The sequence below is a fragment of the Cupressus sempervirens genome, chromosome 10, assembly GCF_028749045.1.
Source record: "Cupressus sempervirens isolate cs-2001-9-10 chromosome 10, ASM2874904v1, whole genome shotgun sequence".
In the NCBI taxonomy this organism is placed as follows: domain Eukaryota; kingdom Viridiplantae; phylum Streptophyta; class Pinopsida; order Cupressales; family Cupressaceae; genus Cupressus; species Cupressus sempervirens.
Window position 1 is genome coordinate 492,355,452 of NC_143127.1, and position 22,267 is coordinate 492,377,718.

The 22,267-nt window shown below is 34.6% G+C and overlaps 1 protein-coding gene across 3 annotated transcripts in view; it reads left to right on the forward strand.

The window, feature by feature from the left end:
* The first annotated feature begins 423 nt into the window (after positions 1 to 423).
* LOC149534819 (uncharacterized) overlaps positions 424 to 22,267 on the forward strand; it is a 32,880-nt gene continuing 11,036 nt past the window's right edge. For 2 of the 3 annotated variants that reach the window (XM_089806781.1, XM_089806780.1), the window contains exons 1-2: positions 424 to 818; positions 20,370 to 20,502. In XM_089806781.1, the coding sequence (XP_089662907.1) occupies positions 20,386 to 20,502 (117 nt within the window). In that variant the 5' untranslated portion in view covers positions 424 to 818; positions 20,370 to 20,385. The remainder of the gene's footprint in view (positions 819 to 20,369; positions 20,503 to 22,267) is intronic. The other variant, XM_089806782.1, reaches the window with a different exon arrangement.

Below are 22,267 nucleotides of genomic sequence, written 5' to 3' on the forward strand. Positions count from 1 at the left end.
TTAGGAATCACCTTACTATTAATCCTCCGCTAATTCCTTGAGGATGTTCATAATTATTCTTGAAAGAAGTTAGCTATATATATATATATATATATATATATATATGGACAAAATTTAAAATAAAGAATCATCTTTTAAATGGTCATATTATAAATATTTATATTACTTCATTTACTTTATCATCAGTGATCAATATAGATTTCAATGCATAGTAGGAAAAAGTGCACACTACACACTTTCTCTTCCTCCCTAGTTCTATGCTCACTTCATCCTTTTCTTAAGATACATCAACCTATTACTCAATTCAATGTATTGCTGAAGGCTAAACTATTAAATGGTGATTGAACAATCTCAAACAACCAATAGCCTCATTTAATTTCTCTTTTGCTATACTATAATTCAACATTGCTTATTAGATTTTATCAACATTTACAATAGAGACTTATTGAATTTTATCAGTTGTGGAGTGCTGGCAGGTTCTCCTGGGCCACATTAGAGGCATTGCAGATGTTTAGGTTTTTTAGAGGATCTAACACACATTCTGACGCAAGAGAAGGCCCAAATGTTGCATGCTATTTGACTGTTATTTGCATGCTAACTGACATGTCACAAATACAATCAAACCTACAGATTATCAAAAGTCCCAAATGTTGCATGCATTCTATACGCGTCCGTCCAGGGCATAGATCTGTGGTCTAGGACAGTAAAAAAGGTGGAGACTTGGCAGTTACTATTATATTAACAGTCATTCTAACTAAACATTCTGGTGTGAAGAAGGCTCCGCAATTCAAGTGAACCTGTATTCACGGCTCCCAACGGTATTTATCTTCTTCCCAACACTCATTTTCTGCCTCTACCATATCTCCATTTCGGTTGCAATCCAACCTCATTTAAGCCATTTTGTCTATCCATACAAGCTTTTCAAAGACAATTGCATATGCAGCAATCAGACAGCCCCATATTTATCGATCCATTACAATCATTTTAGAACATAGTTTTGATTATCTGATTTTTTTAAAAGATCACAGAACATTGCCCACAGGAAATGTATTGAGTATGGAATAGAGACGCGAACAGTAATTGAAACATCTTCTCAATGGACACAATAACAACGCAAAATTAACTAAAATATCTTTCTAAATCCACAGCACATGGTGGAAATTAGTTCTGGCGAGATGAGTGTGTGGTGTGTTGGCTTTTTAAATCTGACCAATCAACTTGTAAGATGTTTTCTTATAAATGTCATTTCTATTATATGCAACTTAAAAGTTGCATATTTTTTCTGCCTCCGATTTTAGTTCCTCCAGAAACTCTAGGATTTTAGTTCCTCCAGTCTTTTACACTACCATGGCCATCCACCTATCCCACTATGCACATGACAGTAAAACAAGAAGACTTGATAATTAGGGTTCACAGGTGGGAATCAATAGAAGAGTTTTGTGCAAACATTTATGTAAATTAGTAAGTTAAAATGCAAACACCTTTTAAATTATATTTCACAGACTTGTGGATGTCTGGAGAGGATTTCAGATTGCTGTGGCGCTCCATTATTTACCAATGCTAGTTTCTTTAACTTCTATTACAATTGCTTTTTACATTAAAAAAATGATTCTAAACTGCTCTTTTTTTTATTAAAAGGGTTGACATCAGAAATATAAAATGGGTTTAAATTAATCTGAACTGAAGTTATTTTAAGATTGGAACAATTTGACGTCAGAAGTATGAAATGTGTAATGATGCCGCTCTTAGAGGCTATCACCAGTTTTGAAGAAGTATCCAGCTGAAAAATCATTGACAGTAATGATGCCGCTCTTAGAGGCTATCCAGAGTACATGTACTTGTCTTGATTTTTGAGACTGATGCCTCTGCATGGAAGCCAAAGTGGGATATGGAGCTTCCCAACATTGTATATTCAATCGGTATCTCAAACCAAAGTTCGGATTTTTCTGCAATGTTCCATGTAGGAGTGTCCCCGGTAGGGGATGTTTCCAAGACTTAGGGATACAAAAATGTTGTTTAATATCATGGTAGAAGTGGATCCAAAGGCATTAGTGATAATTTTTTAGTTGATATTAATCAGCCTCTCTTGGAATGAAGGAATATCGACTCTAAATGAAAGCTATCAAATATCAAAGATCTGATCATGTTCAACAATGTTTGTTCAAAGATCAACTAACCAAAAAAATTCCAGCTCACCTTTATCATCCTTTAGCTCTCTTATCCTCTATTTTATGATCAAGAACCCAATTGAAGGGGCGAAACAAAAGGCTAAAATTGTTTCAGATCAAAGTGGCCATTAATGGTTGTGCTGGTGTTTTTCATTTGTCAATGCCTAATACTATTGAGGATGGAGAAATTGCACACAGTTGAGTATAATTAGTAGGTAGATTCTAATTGTGAAAATTTAGACTGGTTTTACGAACAGATTCTGGATTATCAACTAGTTTATCACAATTCAACTGTCTATTTTCGTACTAATTTGATCTCCTTTGATCTCCTTAGAAATTGATCAGTAACAACTATCATATTACCTAAAATTTTCCTACTATCTTTTGGCAGAAACTATGCTGCCCTGCAGCCCTTGTTTTAAAGGCTCACATGCTTATACATTAATCCTAGACATAACTAGAGATAAGCATTAAACCAAGACATCTCTTAAACCTAGACATCACTAGAGAGGCAATATGCAATATCATTGAACATGATTGGATAATAGAATATTCAAATTGGAAAATGAATATATATTACGAATAGACAACATAATTATTTCAATATTAATATTTTTCCTCAAGTGTCAGAGATAAGAATATCAAACGGGTTGGGAATTGATTAGGATTAAAAAATTTGAATCATAATGAGCAATAAGCTCAATAATATAAAAACAGTAAGCCCTTCTAATCAGTCAGTTTACTGCAATTACTAAAAATTACAAGGGAGAGAAATTAATTTGTCCTCGTTTTTCTTGAAATGTACCTGGAAATAAATTAGAAATCAATACACTTTTTTGGAAATAAATTAGAAATCAATACACTTTTTTGAACTTCCGGAACAACAAAAAGATGAATAGTCATTTATAGCTTTGCATGGTTTTTATAAAAGTTATTCAGAAGTGGTGCATATGATAGCCTCTGCCAAGACAGGGACTTTAATGAGATGGATTATATAAAATTTTATTTAATTGGTAATGGCGATTTTATTTTATATATTTGAAAAATGACTAACAATTTTCTTTGTTGATATCATAGAGAGACAGATAACTAGTAATGAACATTTTCTATTAAGAAAGACGGTACTGTTCCAATATTGCTGATAATATTAATGAATTATGCCTCAGATGCAATCTATTTTCTTTCCATTATAATTATGAATTGGAATAGGTTTGATTGTTGAATTTGTGAAATTCGTGGCACATATTATTTGCTTTGCAAATACATGATTCTCCTAGATTGACGTAGACCGTTCATTCCATGTATATTAGGATAAAAGAATTACAGATGCAGAGAAAAGAAGAAATCCTCAATTCACCTTCATAATCCTCAATTCACCTTCATAAGCAGCTGTAAGTGTTTGGATAGACAACAAACAAGTAAGAATGATGCTGCATTTTACATTATGCATTTATATGAATAAAACATCTGGATATGGAGTGGAATCCTTGGCTTTTCATCCTCTATGAAAGGAAGGTGAGCAGAATAAGGATTTAAAGGGTTCAGAAACTAGAAACTATTGGTGGTCAAGTCACAAAGGCCAAGCAAAATAATGAAACTCCACTTCCATTGAAATGAATGATGAATAAATGAGTAATGTTGCTCTTCAAAACTTAAGGATTAAATGCCAACAACAGCACTTTGAAATCCCCAATCTTCAAAGTGCTATTGTGCATGTACAAAACTAAGTGTATATCCATAGCTAATAATGTTGTATAAATAATGTTATCAACAAATTATCCCCCATAGTAGGTGCTGAGGTCCATTTGACCATAATCATATTAGCATCTTAGATTTGGGAGTTTATTACATCATCCAATTTAGGTAACAGGATTTGCAACCATTTAACTTTATTAAATGCTAAACTATTTCCTTTCCCAATCTATTATGTGAAAATTTTGAAATGCAGGCGTCATGATAGAACCCTCAGATCTTGCTATAGAAACACTAGTTCTTCCATTAACCTTGCCAATTTTGTAACTGTCTCTAATGGAAAGATGGCTATTAGGTCTGTGTTTGCATTCCATGCTTCAGTCATGGTAGTATATCCATAACACAGCCTATTTGTTGTTCAATCATCAAAAATACCTTATATTGTTGTCTTAGACTATTGAAAGTGGTGGTAAGGTTTTAACGCTAGTCATTTTTTACTTGTCATCATAGTTCTCTTAGGGACTATATATTCATGATTGTCCCATTTTCTATGAGGCTCTACCTCTTATCACTTCTCTTGAAACTTAATGTAACCAATCGTGATGAAATTCCATCATTGTCCTTTTATTCATTCCTTCAACAATATTTCACATTCCTTTTCAAGAATTATTGTTTGCATGGACACTCTTAAAGACCATTGGAAGATAATTTGTCTTCCTTGTCTTTGCTCCCATAGATACCTCCTCCTTAAAGTGTCACACGAGCTAATATACTATGCATTGAAAGTCCTTTTTGACTATCATTGCATTGATTTCATGTTCAAGCATGACTGTCCTCTTGAAAGCACGTGCTCTAGCATTGTCTCTTCTTGTTCCTTCTTTAGGATGCTTTCATGGTTGATAGTGTAGGATCCCTCTTACACTCAAGTTATGACTGCCCTTTCATGATAAAATTTTGTCTCCGTCACCTACTCCCTTTGTTAACAATGCTCTTTAAGGTACTTTGCTATATGCTTTCAAGGTCTAACTACTGTGTCCAAGCATATATTCTCCTATCTCTCTTGCAATAGTAAAACAAAAACTGACAAAACAAAATAGGAAAATGCACAAGACCTTTGTTAGAAACAATAGTCCACCAAGATTACTGAGAGGGGGGGTGAATCAGTTATCCAACAATTAAAACATTTATCTTCTTTAAAAAAACTTAACCATTCAACCAAAGTAAACAACAACCATAATAAAATGCACATAGACAATTACACTAGATATGTTGACTAGGGAAACCCTTGATCAGAGGGAAAACCCCGGTAGGAATGATACCCACAAGATGATGTACTAATATAAATATTCCTTGTTAGAGAATGGACCCTGGACCCTGTTAGGAGTCTATTACAACATTTAGTACATAGAGTCCCTGTTAGGAGATTCCAACCCTATTAGGAGTTGTGGTACAATGTAGGAAAGATGAGCCCACTTCCCAAACATGCAGTTTCAACTACAAGAAGAGCCCACTGCTCAAACATGTAATTTACTGTTATCTTCTTCTTTCCTTTGTTCTATCAACTGAACCAATCACTGTTAGACCTTGTAGACTAGGTCACGAACCTCAAATCACTCAATAAAACCTCGACAATGAAGTTTCCTTCACTTCCGCACTGCTCTACTCAACTTTGCATTTCGCTCTTGCTGTTGTTTATCATCAAATATATAGCCATATCATTCCATACCATGATAAAGAAAAATGTCCTTCCTTTATACCGAGTCCTCAAAACAATTCCTTGAGTCGACTGTTAGACCTTCTCAATTAATTACTATAAGACCACATTAAGAACACGTTACACTTAGCGATAACATAAATCTCCCACCTTGCAACTTGAATAACTCTTCGTACACACAATATTATGACGAGCGAGCTTAGCGACATCATCATCAACATGTCTTCTTCATGTCCTTGACCTTGATTCTCAGAATAACAATTCTGCTAAGAGGTATAACAAGTTTACGAGAACATGCCTTTGTAAACTCTATCTCAGAACAAACATCACCAAAACTTACATAACTTCTTCTATACTTATCCTTTCTTCTTCCAAAAATTAATTGCATATACTAGATACTCATAAGTATCTCCCGTAACCTCGGATAGTGTAAACACTCAACTAGCCGTTTGTACCAACTTGATCTTTCCGTTCTTCTATCAGATACCACAGAAAACTGCTATGTTGACATCAATGAAAAACTCAGTCGTAAATGTAACATATCATCATAGTAACATATCTACAATACTCCCCCATAGGAATATCATCAGCATTCATGCTTCAAAGGTCAATCTTCCAACAACCTTCACATCATTCTCCTTCTAATCAAACCTTTGTTAGATAAGTGATCTTTTCTGATATAGAAAGGGCTTCAAAAGTTCTCTCACTAGTTGGCACATTGACCTTATTAATCCTATCTTCAATGAAGCCAAAATCTTGAAATGGATATGTCATATTAGAATCTTGAATTGAGAAAACCAAGGAATTGTGATGCCCAAAGAACTAGCCCTGCAACCAAAGGATACTTAATGACTTCTCTGTAAAGAAAAGCCTATAATGGCTTTGCAAAATCCCCAATCCTCAATGGATATTGTGCTTTTACACAACTAAATTTATATCTAGAACTATCAATGTTGCAAAAATGTTATTAGTACATTGTTTCTCCTAGTAACAATTTACTGGGTAGTTATGTCCACTTGATCATAATCATATTAGCATATTAGATTTGTAGGTTTATGAGATCAATCAATGCATATAACAAGCTTTAAAATCAATGAATTGCTATCATTAAACTTTATGAAATGCCAAACCATTTACTTTTCCCAATCTATTATGTTAATAAGAAAGCTATAGAGAGAACATGGAATATCTACTTAGTTCAGACCTTGGACCTCAGAATTGGCTAATGAGAAACCCCAACTAATCTTATCAAAAGTTTATTTGTAACTAGCTTAGGTATGCACCTATCTAATTTCATTGGCACACAAATTTCTCTCTTATGATGGATAACTTATATTTAGGTAAAAGCAGTGCTACGCCTAATGCACATTTGTTCATAGATAAATTATGTTAATTTGGTATGTCTTTGCAAGTTACTTATCTTTATGACCCATTAGCTCAAGAATAAATAATAACTAAACATGTAAAATGTAAAAGAATTACAATACATTGAAGCAAAAGCATGAAAATAGCCACAATAAATCTCCAACGAAAACATTTCTAAGGTTGTGATCGTGCCTTTAGTCCATTACCAACAATAAATGAATGGTTAAAAGATCACAAGACCATTACATACACCCAAATATGTGTCCATTATTCTTAAATTTAGAATGGCAGGAAATCTAAGAGGACTAAGAGGCCTCAGTAGTGAAGGAAAAACACTATAAGAGGTTGTTAAAATATGAGAATAAAATTGATGCAGATGGAAGGTAGCTATTAGACTATTGATACCATATTTCATAAAAATGGGTTCTACAAAAATAAACCTGCCAACTTACACCAAGGACCTTATCAAGTCATACTTTATGAACAATTAGGCTTGCCTGCTAGTAGACCTCCAACAAGATATTTTGAGCATAAATTTCCATTCCTAGGTCATGAGTCAAATGTAAAAGCATATTAGGATACCTATTTGCAGCCTTCATCTACATATCCAAAATAGAGGTAGGGTGTTTCAGGATAAAATGACACAATAATTGATTGGTAGTATGAAACTTGGCCTATTTAGGCCACTTTTACAAATTACCTATTGGATTCCTCCACTCTAGACTTCTACACTCGATTTCTGAGCCTTGGAAATGTTACATATGGTATAAATCCACAATTTTCAACACTTGGAACTCTCATCAACTCACCCTTTTATCAAACCCTTAGTCTACCTATGGAAAACAAGCCTAATGCATGAAGATATTAGGCTAGGGCATCATCGAAATGGCATCTAGCACACTACCCTGTTCTTGGAAACTTATGTAGCATAAAAGAAATCCAAAAAATCCTTCTTCCACTGATTCATTCCATTCCACCAGTTCATATAATTTGTCAATGGTGAAATGGGTCTCAAAGCATTATTTTGTGATTCAAATTGCCACACCCAGGGTTTCAGGACTAAATATAGTAAAATCACTCTAACTTCCACAAATATAAATGAAAAATGAACTAACCAGTTGAAAGTGATATTGGATTACGAGGATTGTCCAAACAAATAGGTTTTACACAAGTTAGGGGTCATACATGACCATACAGAGCTCTACCTCAGCAAGAAAATCAGAAAAATGCAGGAAATTAGAGGTAGTTTTATTGCTTTTGCCATCCAAATCACATCCAATCCTTCCTTGTCCTAACACAAGGTATTTACATAACTATCTATTATCTCCAGTGGTTACAACTTCCATTTGAATTTTAATTAACTAAAAACAGCCACTTGTCCATTATGACAACTTATGGAGTAGTAAAGAGGAACCATGTAGAGCCGTACTGGTGTTAGTAGGGCCCTTCATGCATAAACAATTAAAACATGTTGTTCGTGACCACAATCAGATTTTTGTTGAATTTCGTATCCGTTCTGATCTTCTCAAAGGTATTCCTTTCTGCTGTTTTTTATCTACTTCTTGCATTATACATATACAAACTATTCTTAAGATATGCTCCTAGAAGGAAATCAGCTACAAAACAAAAATAGCAAGACTAATAATAGTGGAGTAGGATAAACATGATCTTGTTCATCATGGAATCCCTCCAAAATCAGTAACAATTTCAACTAAAAATGAGAATGTATGCATGCCCATTGTAAAAACACGTTGACGAAAGATGAGATTACGTACTTGTTTATAGAAAGAACAGTTTGACTTTGCTGCCTTCTGGAGCCGATCTGATTTTTTGACTGGCATTAATTTTTGCTGCTTCTTATCATTTTCCTGCAGCATATAGACATAAAATTTTCTTAGAAATTTCCCTTGAGAAAAATCATGAAGATGATGATTTACTGCAATAGACGAAGCTTACAACAGATTATTGTGCAGCAGAGATGACTATCAAGGGCATATGTTATAAAATAAATAGCCCAATGGACAAAGAAGCCATTGAATGACATAAAAAAATAGTACAATGAAAAACTAGAGTGTATATCATACCATATGTTTAGTCAATGGAGGAATAACTCTTATGAAAAATTGCTTCAGATATATTGAAATGAGCAGTAAAGATAAGAATACAAAATAAAAGAAACACTTAATAGATTCTTCTACACTCTCAAGGGAAATAGAATCACCTTTGCCACTGATGTGCGACCTATAGAAGAAGAATTTTTCATATATATTCCTCCAGTTATTATACTTTCTTGGTTTGTGGTAGAAGCTGAATTGTGCTTCCAAGCTTTCACATTGGAAATGTGAATTGCATTTCCTTTTATACTTGAATCATTCCACTTGCTATCTTTCTTTTTTCCAGAAGAGCTGACTGCCTGTGCTGGACAATACTCATTTGGAAAAAGCATGCTAGGCACAGACGAAACCTTCTTCTGCATTTTCGAAAATTACATTAGAGGATATTGTGGCATAGTATTGTTCATCCTTGCCTAAATTCCTTCAACTGATTCTAGGAAAGTCTTAGAAGAACAATATATTGCCCTTCTTTTATACCAATTAAGCACTAGTGCTACTGCACACAAAAATCCACCCATAATTCCGTAAAGAAAGGGAGTTCCACAAGATTTAATTGAAGTGCTAGATAATATTGCTCCCAAATGTTTGGAATCTTTTGCAGTTGCAAGAACATCCAGTACTCCCAAATGCTCGGATTCTTCTTCAATTGCAATAACATCCAATAGCCATTCCTTGGCCTTCTTTACCTCTGACATACCATCTTCCATGGGATTAGGCCTCTCCATATTTACCTCTGATATTGCATATTCCATGTGATTGGGGCTCTCCAATGCTACTGTTTTGGACAGGCCAACTAAAATGCTACTAGGGACTCTAAAATTGTACATCCACTAGTACATTTTAGCAAATATGTGACTAAAACTTACAGTCACGCCACTAAAACCTTTAGTCGTGTGACTAAAACTAATCACATTCTACTATTTCATTGCAATTTACAACTATGTGTGACTAAATATGTGACTAATTTGATCAACAAGTAAAATCACGAGATCAATTAAATAGAATGACTAAATAGACTATTAAATATACGACTAAATAAGTGACTATACAATTAGTCTCCTACAATTAGTCGCCTAAGCACAAACTACTAAATAAACTAACAAATAAATGACTAAAAAAGTGATTAGATAATTACTCATTTAATTTACTTCCTCTTTTCAATTTTTCTATGGTTTATTTATCAATGGATTACATTGATTTTATTTTTCATAATTCATTGATGGCCCTTGGATCTTCTCTTTCTGATACTCATCGTGGTTTCACTTTGAATCTACTAGGATACATCACACTTTGCAGAATGGCTTGAGAGATTTTATTCACCATTTTAGGAGATGTAACATCATTTGAAAATTATGAAAGGAGTCACTATTTATTAATTACTTTTAGATCTTCTTTTTTTAAGGTGGTTTAATTATTGTCTTCCTTTGTCATGTGCATTTTGTATAATGTTTTACTCAAAAAATAAATGCTTGTTTGTTCAGTAAATTAAATTTTGATCACTTTATAATGGATAGTTATCCACAATTCTCTAGATAGATATATTTAGGATATCTATACTTTTTATTTTTATTTTTTTAGGCAAAGGTGGATGTGCCATTATATATATATATAGTAGAAATATAATGTTTAGTTTATTTGATTTATTTTGTGAATTGAGAATTCCTAATTGATGTACAAATATGAAATCTTAAATTTTCCATGCATCTAGAGAAAATTGCAAGGGAAGTCTTGTGACAACTCCAACATTGTGATTGTTGCCGATAACCAAATGTTTTGTTTTTTTGTGATATTTCTTTTTAAAATTCAACTATGTAGTTTTTTTATTCAAACTTATTAACCAATATTTTATGCATAGTATTTCATATAAATCCATATCTAAAAATAAATAATAGAACACTAAAATCTCTTTCTTTTAAATAATACTTATAAAAATGAAGTAATTAAAATACCTTCCTTAATAATAATAATAATAATAACTAAAATCTAACTAAACATTACCTATAAAACATAAAACACCACTAACATAATAATAATAATAATAAAACAACCTCAAATCTAACTAAACATCACCTATAAAACATAAAACACCACTCACGTAGTAATAATAATAATAAAATTCAAATCTAACTAAACATTACCTATAAAACATAAAACACCACTAATATAATAATAATAATAATAACTACATAAAACTAACTAAACATTACCTATAAAAAACATAAACAAAAACCACTAAAATTTTGAAAAATAATTATTTTTCCATTTGCCGGATGCTCAAACTGCTCTGCTACTTTCTATCTTCTCCCGCCAAAAATTTGCAACTCCACGGTGTCATTTCCTACACCAAGCACCAAAAAACTTTCCGCCATGCATGTTGCCTTCTCTATGTGTGTGGATTTTGTTGTGTACAAACCTTAAATTCAAATTCAAATTCCTCTGAATCAAATGCTGGATTGCTTCAAAATGATCATGCCTGAATGAGGTTTACGGCTGCAGCAAGTAAGTATGTTGGATCACATCTAATAAGACTGTTTTACATCCCTACAGCTTTGATGAATTTTTTTATTATTATCAATAAGTATCTAACTTTGGTGACCAGATTGATGATAATCTGAGTCCCTTCTATATCTAGGTAAAGATATAAATATGTTCTGCCAACTTGACTCCCTTGTGCAAGGAAAAATGCTTGGCATGTTATTGTTTGCCAGTGCTTTATTTTTACATGTGATTCATTTCCCCCTTGTGTTTCTGATGATCCTACGAATCACAGCCATGCCTACTTGCCTTGGCTGCCCTACAAAATTTAATTTGTAGAATCCTAGAAAAGAGGGTCCCATGTTTCATACTTGGCAATTAAAACTTGTTGGATGAGCTCATCATGCATATAGGGGAGGGGTGTGTATCTGTGGGTGAACTAGCCAGAATAGATTCCATAAATGAATCTCAGTGTTAACCTATCCATGCATCAAATTATCCCATATGTCTCTAGTTTTCACAAACAAAACATATTTTTTGCAAAAGAATTAAGAGTTGGGAAAGTGATGTCAAGAGAGTTTAGTGGAGCCTTAGAGATAGCTTTGGCAAAGATGTTCATGTAGTCTAGAAGTAGATTCACTATAGTTTTCTAGTCTTTCTAACAATATGGGCATTTTTTGAAACCATTCAATCCTTTCATTGCTTGTTAATTTGCCGTGCAATACAAGACATGGAAACTTTCATCTTGGGCGAGACTTTCTTTGTCCATTGGTCCTGCATTTTTTATCCAATTACAGACAATGGCATATTCTGTTAGCACTACATTATTCCCGTGGTTTACAGCCAAAATTGTCTTCTTTAGCAGAGTAAAAACAGTTTGTTGGATAGTTTGTTTATTAGGTATTTTTGTATACCTTGTTGTTTTCCAAGGTGGCTGCATAGTCTAATTTGTATTCACGCCTTTTTTAATTTGACTCCAATTATTGTAGCTTCATTCATTGGAGATTTTTAGTGAAGGCATGTGATTCCAGTTCTGTTCCACCAAGTTTCTAAGTTTCTAGGATGAGATGGCACATGATATGGAATTTCTGATTATAAAATGAGTTGAATTAAAGGAATCCACAATCAATTTGACTCAATAAAGCCCTCAAGTGCACAAGCCCCAAATTGTGCTTCAAAACCCTCAAAACCTAGGGCTTCTTCAATCTACACTTGCCCTTTGCTTTCCCCAGCAACTGATGGATGGAACGCCTTGTCTTCAACATATGTAGAGATAATCCAACATATAAATAGCCCCTCCTTAAGGCCAATATGCTTCTGTTATAAGTTACCAGCACTTTTAACGCAAAAACACAAAGAATTAGTTTGGTGATCACCAATAATCTTCACTTCTCCTTCAAAAATGCATATTATAATGTTAGTATACTATAATAAATGTCAAAACAGAGCCATTACACAAGTATTAAGGGTTTACAATCACGCAATGGCCATTTTCCACAAAACTTGTCAAAATTGCTTATTAAATTTGGACAATTTATTACAGTCAGCAATAAAGGTTAAAATACTTTTATGAATCCTCAATCAAGGTATACAATAGAAGTTTGAATCATATATCAATACTCTCCCTTCATACAAAACAAGTTATCTTTCAAAACTAGCAAGAACAATGAATCAAACTCATCAAATTTGCCAAAATAGAGGGTTTCTTCATTAACTTTAGAATGCAATCCATACTCTTCACTTCATGTCCGTTCAAAAGGGTTCCTTACCTTATAACTTCCCTACAATTTATTAAAAAATAACTTGATTTTTTTTATCTTATTGTCAACCACTAATCATTGTTGAGGATCTTTTGTTTCAGACTTTTCTCGTAAGGTCTTGAGTGAAATGAGTGTGATAGTTGCACATAAACATTTTTACGTCCCCAGCTCACCATTGCCTTCTTATCTATGTTTTAAAATTTAAATGCTCTGTTCAACACACACACACACACACACACACACACACACACACGGGTCCAAAAATTGTGCTTGTAAACACCCTCCACGATCAAGTCAACTTACATACTTAACATAGACAGAATTAGTTTTTCACAACCATTCAATAGCCAAACCTTTTCTATGGTATCTTTGAAAGTCTGACAATACATGTTTATATCTTACTTTTCCAATCAATCCATGGCCAAGAGAAATGGAGGACTGTTTGAACAAGTGATAGTGATGTTAATTGGTGATCAATGTTTAATATTTGTCCACCCGTCTATAATGATAGAGCAACCATCCATTAGTAAAATTTGTTTCATCATCTCCATCACCAACTTGTAATACTCATCGTAGCTTATGTTTTTCAGAGAGTAATAATTGAAGGATTAACAATACTTACATCTAAAAACATTTCTTTATATGGAGAGCCTGCCATGAAATGGCATGGCATTGGCATATGAAGAAATGACAATAGACCTAGCTACATCATATGATTGAATATTCAACATGCTGGAAACTCGGTGTATCATAGAGAAAATCTCTAGTTTTTTTATGGTTACTTTATTCTTTTAAAACCATATTATGGCTAATATTTCATTTTCTACAACTTTTGATAGTTTTAATATTTTTTTTCCTTCTATATACCTTGCTGCCCTGTACCTAAGGTCCAAAAGTGTAAGAACCCCTGTACTTAAACTCCATAATTTATGAAGCTGAACCCTTCATGGTAACTCAGTTTAATACCTGTAATTTACTTAGAAATGTTGGCTATGAGACATTGAGGGGTGTAATTACTAATGGGTGTTAAACCTTCATTTTATTTTGGGACTTTGGGAATGTGTCTAATCATGACAGCATTACATTTAGCCATTTAATACATGTAAAATGTGTCATTCTTTTTAATCTTGTTACTGGCTAGATCATGCCGTGAGACTATGTAGACAAATTGTTATTAAAGGTATCTTTAGCTCTTCTTTCTACAGGAACTCAGAAAGGAAATCAGCTCCACAATCCCAGAGTTACAGGATTTGTCATATTTTTGTCTACTAGCATCACATTTAGTTCTAGCAGAATTATCTGATTTTTATGTTATTTCCTTGAAAATCTCTCGGAGCTAGAATTGGTGCATAGGGAAGTATGATGAGCACTTTAAACAACCCAAAATGAGCAAAATTGTAACAATGTGCCAAGTGACCCTTCTAGGTCCTGATGGTCAAATCCCACAAATGATCAACTCCAGGAGGTTTTAAGGCTTCAATGAGTTTTTTTGGACATATTCACCATGTTCCAACCCTTACCCTTGAGTTTCAATACCTTTCAAGCCAAAATGCACATCATGCCAAATTGTTGTCAATGCAATTTTACAATTCTGTGACAGCAGCAAGACAAATTGATCAATAACTTTTGTTTTTCCCAAAAGACTTCTTGAACAAATGGATGTTTTGGATACCCTTATCCTTGAACCAAATATATATAAAACTTAGATACCCTTCCTTTGGAAAATATCAATGAACTTTCACACTTCTCCTAATTTTTAACGATGTAGGAAAGATGCATTTACAAAGCAACCACTAGAAAGATTTAAGATCTGGTCTCCAAACTTTGCATAGGCTCATAAAATGTCCCCAATTAGAGGATTTCCCAACCAATTTCAGTCTAAGAGCTTTCTAACCCCAAAAGCCCTAATTTGCCCTCTTGAAACCCTTATATCTAGGGCTTGCTAAATCTCCCACGTGCCAGAACTTCTAGGAACAATTGGAAGTGAAAAAATCAATTTTTTAACATACTAAACTTGTTTCAAAACTCAAACCATGCCCTTGTTCAGGCAAATACCCTGCTGCAAGGTTATACCCTTCAAATTAACCCTCTTTTCCACTCCTTTGCTATAGGTGATCACCCATTCCTTGGTTTATCTGGTCATGTCAGTGTTAGAACATAATGTACATGTCATAAATGTCTCATTCCATGAAGAAACAGTCAGACATTCCATGGAATGAACACGGTTAGTGTGAAAACCCTTCGAAATGCTTTAAAAACTGTATTTCCAGCCAATAATGAATGAAATTGATTGAACAACTCACCAAATGGACTTCAAACCTGGTTTAAAACATCAAAATATGTCTAATAAGATAGTACCATGCATTCCAAAACCAAAGAGATGCAAAAACCCAAAGAACCCTTCAATTTACTCTTTAAAACCAAGCTTTTACATGCCAAAAAGTGAGACAGTCCGTACTATTCTCTGTACAGTCCGTACATCCATCATCTATAATGTTGGGAGGGTGGAAACCAACATTCCTAACAACCTCCAATCAGTTTTATCTCTTAATCATGCTTATATTTTAAATTATTGGCTTTCCCTCCAAAAGGAGACTAGCCGTTACAATTTAAAATTTGAATTTGCAAAACACTAAAACAAGCATTTGCTGATCCTTTTGAGTTCTCCAATCTATCAAATGATATGATGAGACTATGATGACCTATCTGAACCTATCAAATGCCTCTCCTAACCTATGCATTACTAAAATCCTAATTCATGACTCTTTTACAAGTTTTTCATCATATGAGTCCTTCAGGACATTATGCAATATAATAACATTAGATGTCTCCATGAGCCATGATGGGTGCTAGGATTTTCCAATTGACCCTAGAAGATGTTCCAAGACCTCTGTATGCCCTTGAATCTCCAATGTGCCCTTGATGAGCATGGGATGCTCCTGCATCAAATTCACCACCTTTAAAGAAGTTCTTGTCCCAAGAACTTTGACTTGCATACAAAGTCTCGTTTCCTTCATATCTCTGCATATGGTGAATAGGAATGAAATCCTTCAAAGTAAAATGTCCTCTCTTCCTATTACCTACATACAAAACATTCAAGCATTGATTAGAATTCATAATCTCTGCTTTTGGGGCAGTCACCTTTGCTGTCTTGATGTTGTTTCTTGCTGCCTGAGCAGTCATTATTTCTGCCTGCTTATGACAGTACCTTGGCTGTCCTTTCACGTGCTGCTGCACCATCTTTTCATTGTCCTTGTCATGCCCTCTAATAGGACAGTACCATTCTCCCACTATTACTCCTTCACCACCTTTATTCTCAGTCCCTAACTCTGTCACAAAACTCATAATTTTCTGTCCTTTATCCACTACTTGTTGTCCCATCTTTATTCTTCTCTCTGACTGACCTGTATCCAGTTCCTTTACCCTTCCTATAAGGAGAGATTCATTTCCTTTGCAAGGTAATGGTAGCAACTCAAACCTTTTTCTATTACTCCACACTTGATAAATGTTAATAGAATAGTCATGTACCACTTTCCTAGAAACTTGCCAAGACCTTCCTAGGATAACATGTGCACAGTTCATGTTAACAACATCACATAGTACTTGATCAGCGTACTCACCAATTGAAAAGGTTATCATGGCTTGATGATGCACTATGAAATTCTGATTGTCTTCCACCCATGTAGCATAGTATGGCTTAGGATGGTGTTGAATAGGTAACTTCAATGCATTGACAACATCCCATGAAATCAAATTGCTGCAAGTACCTGAATCTATGACCAATTTATAAACTTCACCTTGTATCAAACAATTAGTCCTGAAAATACTTACTTGTGGTGTCCATTTCTTGCCTCTCCTAATAATTAAGGATTCTCCTATCTCAGGGTCTGCCCTACCAGTTTTCCTTACTTCCTCTTCTTCTTTATTTTCCTCTTGAATTAAGTGTATCCTCTTCTCCTTCCATTTTCAGGGCACTGGTAGGATTGATGCCCCACTCCTCCACATGTGAATCATGTACTTGTGAACATACCACTTCCTCTTCCTTGTCCACTCCTACCTCCTCTCTGATTTTGCCCTTCTCTTGAATCTGAACTTGGACCTTTGTCCTTCTCCTCCCAAACCTGAGTTGACCTTCCTCCTCTTCCTCTTATGGAAGATCCTCACCTTGTATTGTTGTGCCTTTCATTTTTCCTCTTTAACTTTTCCTCTATCCTCAAAGCCATCTGGTAATACTCTTTCACACTTCTAGGATTAGCAACAACAAACTCATCTTGAATAGCAAATTTCAAACCTCCTAATTACCTTGCAACTTTAACAATTTCCTCTTCTTCCAAACCTGATCTCATGCTAAGCTTGTAGAACTCATCCGTGTATGCCTTCACATCTAGGTCCTTTTGTTTCAAGCCCTACATCTTCTTATGCATTTAAACCTCAAAATCTTTAGGAAGGAAATTATTCTTCATTTTTGAAACCATTATATCCCAAGAAGTGATTTTAGACTTACCTCTTTTTCTCCTTTCAGCCTCCTCATGATCCCACCATAGGAGTGCATGTCCTTTCAGTTTGGTCTTTGCCAACTTGACCCTTTGTCCTTCAGGAATATCTTCACTTTCAAAGTAAGCATCTATAGATGCAATCCAATCCAGGAGTTCCTCCTCCTTCAGACTTCCATCGTACATTGGAATATCCTTTCTTACCTTATGGTTATCCCCTTTCATAGCCTTCAGGATCCTGAGTGTCCTCTGCTCTTCAGGATCAACCTGTTCTTCTTGCTCTTCCTCATTGTTCTCTTCTTCTTCTTCTTCAGTATCTTCATCATCATTTGCTGTCCTTCTTTGATTGGATTCTATTGCCTCTAGCCTTGCCAATAGTGCATTATAGGAGTCTTGCAACTTAGCATTCTTCTCCTTCAATTCTTGAACTTCCTTTACCAAACCTGAATTCCTGGGAGCCATTATGTCAAACAAATAAAATAAAATACAATATACCTCTATCTTTTCTCTATCCAAAAACCTTTTCCTCACCAAGAATTCCTTTTGACACCTCTGGTATACCTTTCAACTCTGGAACACACAAGGAGGAATTCGACACTCCAAGGTCTCAACAAAGGGACTAGTATACTAAAGATTCCAAAAGACTTCTATGATGATGAAACCTTCACTTTCAATACCCAAACAGATCTTGCTGATGCTCTGATACCACTTGGTGCATAGGGAAGTATGATGAGCCCTTTAAACAACCCAAAATGAGCAAAATTGTAACAATGTGCCAAGTGACCCTTCTAGGTACTGATGGTCAGATCCCACAAATGATCAACTCCAGGAGGTTTTAAGGTTTTAATGAGTTTGTTTGGATATATTCACCATGTTCCAACCCTTACCCTTGAGTTTCAATACCTTTCAAGCCAAAATGCACATCATGCCAAATTGTTGTCAATGCAATTTTACAATTCTGTGACAGCAGCAAGACAAATTGATCAATAACTTTTGTTTTTCCCAAAATACTCCTTGAAAAAATGGATGTTTTGGATACCCTTTATCCTTGTACAAAATATATATAAAACTTAGATACCCTTCCTTTGGAAAATATCAATGAACTTTCACACTTCTCCTAATTTTTAACGATGTAGGAAAGATGCATTTACAAAGCAACCACTAGAAAGATTTAAGATCTGGTCTCCAAACTTTGCATAGGCTCATAAAATGTCCCCAATTAGAGGATTTCCCAACCAATTTCAGTCTAAGAGCTTTCTAACCCCAAAAGCCCTAATTTGCCCTCTTGAAACCCTTATATCTAGGGCTTGCTAAATCTCCCACGTGCCAGAACTTCTAGGAACAATTGGAAGTGAAAACATAAATGTTTTAACATACTAAACTTGTTTCAAAACTCAAACCATGCCCTTGTTCAGGCAAATACCCTGCTGCAAGGTTATACCCTTCAAATTAACCCTCTTTTCCACTCCTTTGCTATAGGTGATCACCCATTCCTTGGTTTATCTGGTCATGTCAGTGTTAGAACATAATGTACATGTCATAAATGTCTCATTCCATGAAGAAACAGTCAGACATTCCATGGAATGAACACGGTTAGTGTGAAAACCCTTCAAAATGCTTTAAAAATTGTATTTCCAGCCAATAATGAATGAAAATGATTGAACAACTCACCAAATGGACTTCAAACCTGGTTTAAAACATAAAAATATGTCTGATAATATAGTACCATGCATTCCAAAACCAAAGAGATGCAAAAACCCAAAGAACCCTTCAATTTACTCTTTAAAACCAAGCTTTTACATGCCAAAAAGTGAGACAGTCCGTACTATTCTCTGTACAGTCCGTACATCCATCATCTATAATGTTGGGAGGGTGGAAACTAACATTCCTAACCACCTCCAGTCGGTTTTATCTCTTAATCATGCTTAGATTTTAAATTATTGGCTTTTCCTCCAAAAGGAGACTAGCCGTTACAATTTAAAATTTGAATTTGCAAAACACTAAAACAAGCATTTGCTGATCCTTTTGAGTTCTCCAATCTATCAAATGATATGATGAGACTATGATGACCTATCTGAACCTATCAAATGCCTCTCCTTACCTATGCATTACTAAAATCCTAATTCATGACTCTTTTACAAGTTTTTCATCATATGAGTCCTTCAGGACATTATGCAATATAATAACATTAGATGTCTCCATGAGCCATGATGGGTGGTAGGATTGTCCAATTGACCCTAGAAGATGTTCCAAGACCTCTATATGCCCTTGAATCTCCAATGTGCCCCTGATGAGCATGGGATGCTCCTGCATCAAGAATTTATTCAAGTTATTGTAAGTACTAAGTTCTCCTTAGTAGATAGGACAAGATCCGCAAGTGTGTGTGTGTATATATATATATATATATATATATATATATATATATATATATATTTGACCACCTTTGATGATTGTCTTGTTACTAGTTTTGATAATATTATAATAAATTTGTTTATGCCTGCTATTGTAAATTACACATTATTTTCTTCTAAATGCTTGGTCTTCTTACCCTCATCATAGTTATTAACATTCGTTATTCTCGTTGACAGGTATTGAAGAAATTGTATGGGTGATAAATCTTTTTTGGATAGAACTTGGAGACTTTTGAAAAGGCGGGCAAAGAATTCAGAGTGTGTTGTAAAGAATTTGAATTCAGTGAGGTCCTTTGAAAAAAATTCAAAGGTAATTTGAAATCCAAAACATACATATTTCATTCTAGTTAGGTTAATGTCAAATAAATGTATCTTGAGGACAAATCATAATTTTGTCTTCTTTTTATTATACTCTCTTCTCAAATCGAGTATTTTCAACAATAATTTCCATCTTTATTCCGAGATTCATCTGCCTTTTCTTTAAACCAGAAACTAAATTAACTCTTGAATTCATAACATTACAGATGGATCAGCATCAAAGGTTGACTACAGGTCAATATCATGCATATGATGAAAGAATAGCCAATGAGGGGAACATGGACAAATATCCATGTCCATGCAAAATATGTCTTGGTGGAAAGGTGAAAAAAAGGAATGTGATTTACAATCATATAATTAGGTATGGGCATAGTGGTATAAGCCCTTGGGCTGATAATTACTATGAAGATATGATAGATTTGCAGCCAGTGAGAGATGAAGATATAACAAACATAGACAAAGTGGCACAAAACACAGGTGAAGAGGTAACAGACATAGATGAAGAAGAAGAAATATTTGATGAAGGGATTGAAGTGGCTAGAATGTTCGAAGAGGGTCTAAATGATGATTGGGCTAAGTCAATGGAGGATATTTTAAAGCCTGTGTATGCTAATTGCAGGTTAAGTCATCTGACAACAATCCTTCAAATTCTTAACTTGCAAGTGGTTCATGGTTGGACAAATGAGAGTGTAGATCAGTTATTGGCATTATTAAGTTCATTACTACCAAATGACTCTAAATTGCCAAAAAAATGAAGTCAATGTAAAAATCAAATCAGCAAGCTCGGCTTGGTATACAAGAACATCCACACATGTGTGAATGGTTGTGTATTATTTCATAAAACTCTTGAAAATGAGAGTTAGTGTCCAAGATGTCATGAAGCCAGGTATAGACAAGGGCTGAAATCAGCTATGGTTCCTAGAAAGGTTCTTCGACACTTCCCAATAATCCCACGATTACTCAAAATGTATAGGTGCAGAGACATAGCTGAACTTATGCAATGGCATGATAAAAATAAGAGCACTGATGGAAAACAACGACATGTGCCTGATTCTAAGACGTGGATGGAATTTGATAACAGGTGGCCTGAGTTTTCTCAAGATCCTCGTAATATAAGGTTGGGTTTGGCTCTAGATGGGGTGAACCCATTTTCAGATCAAAGTACTAAATGGTCAACTTGGCCAGTGTTTCTAATAAATTATAACTTGCCTCCATGGTTAGCAACCAAACAATTTTTCTTAATGTTAACATTGATTATACCAGGAAAGAAAAGCGTGACTTCAAAAACAATAGATGCTTATCTAGAGCCACTATATGATGAGCTAATGGAATTGTGGAAAGGAGTTGAAGCAATTCAATCTTTAGCAGATGGTCACTCAATCAAATTCACTTTAAGAGCTTCCTTCTTATTTACAATTCATGACCTTCCAGCATATGGCACATTATCTGGTCTCTCTGTTCGTGGATACCATGGATGTCCAGCTTGTAATTTTAAGGATTTTGTGAGGCACTCAAGAAGTTTACGCAAGTGTATTTATTGTGGACACCGTGCTTACCTTAAAATGGACCATCCATACTGTCAACAAAAAACACGTTTCAATGGTCAAGAAGAGAATCGCGAAGCACCATTATCAATAGCAAGTGATTATATTATTGAGAATGGACAAAAAAGAATGTCATTTATTGAGAATGATGGAATTATTGGCAGCAGGTATGATCCATGCAATGAAAGTGGTGTAAAACGATTGTGCATATTG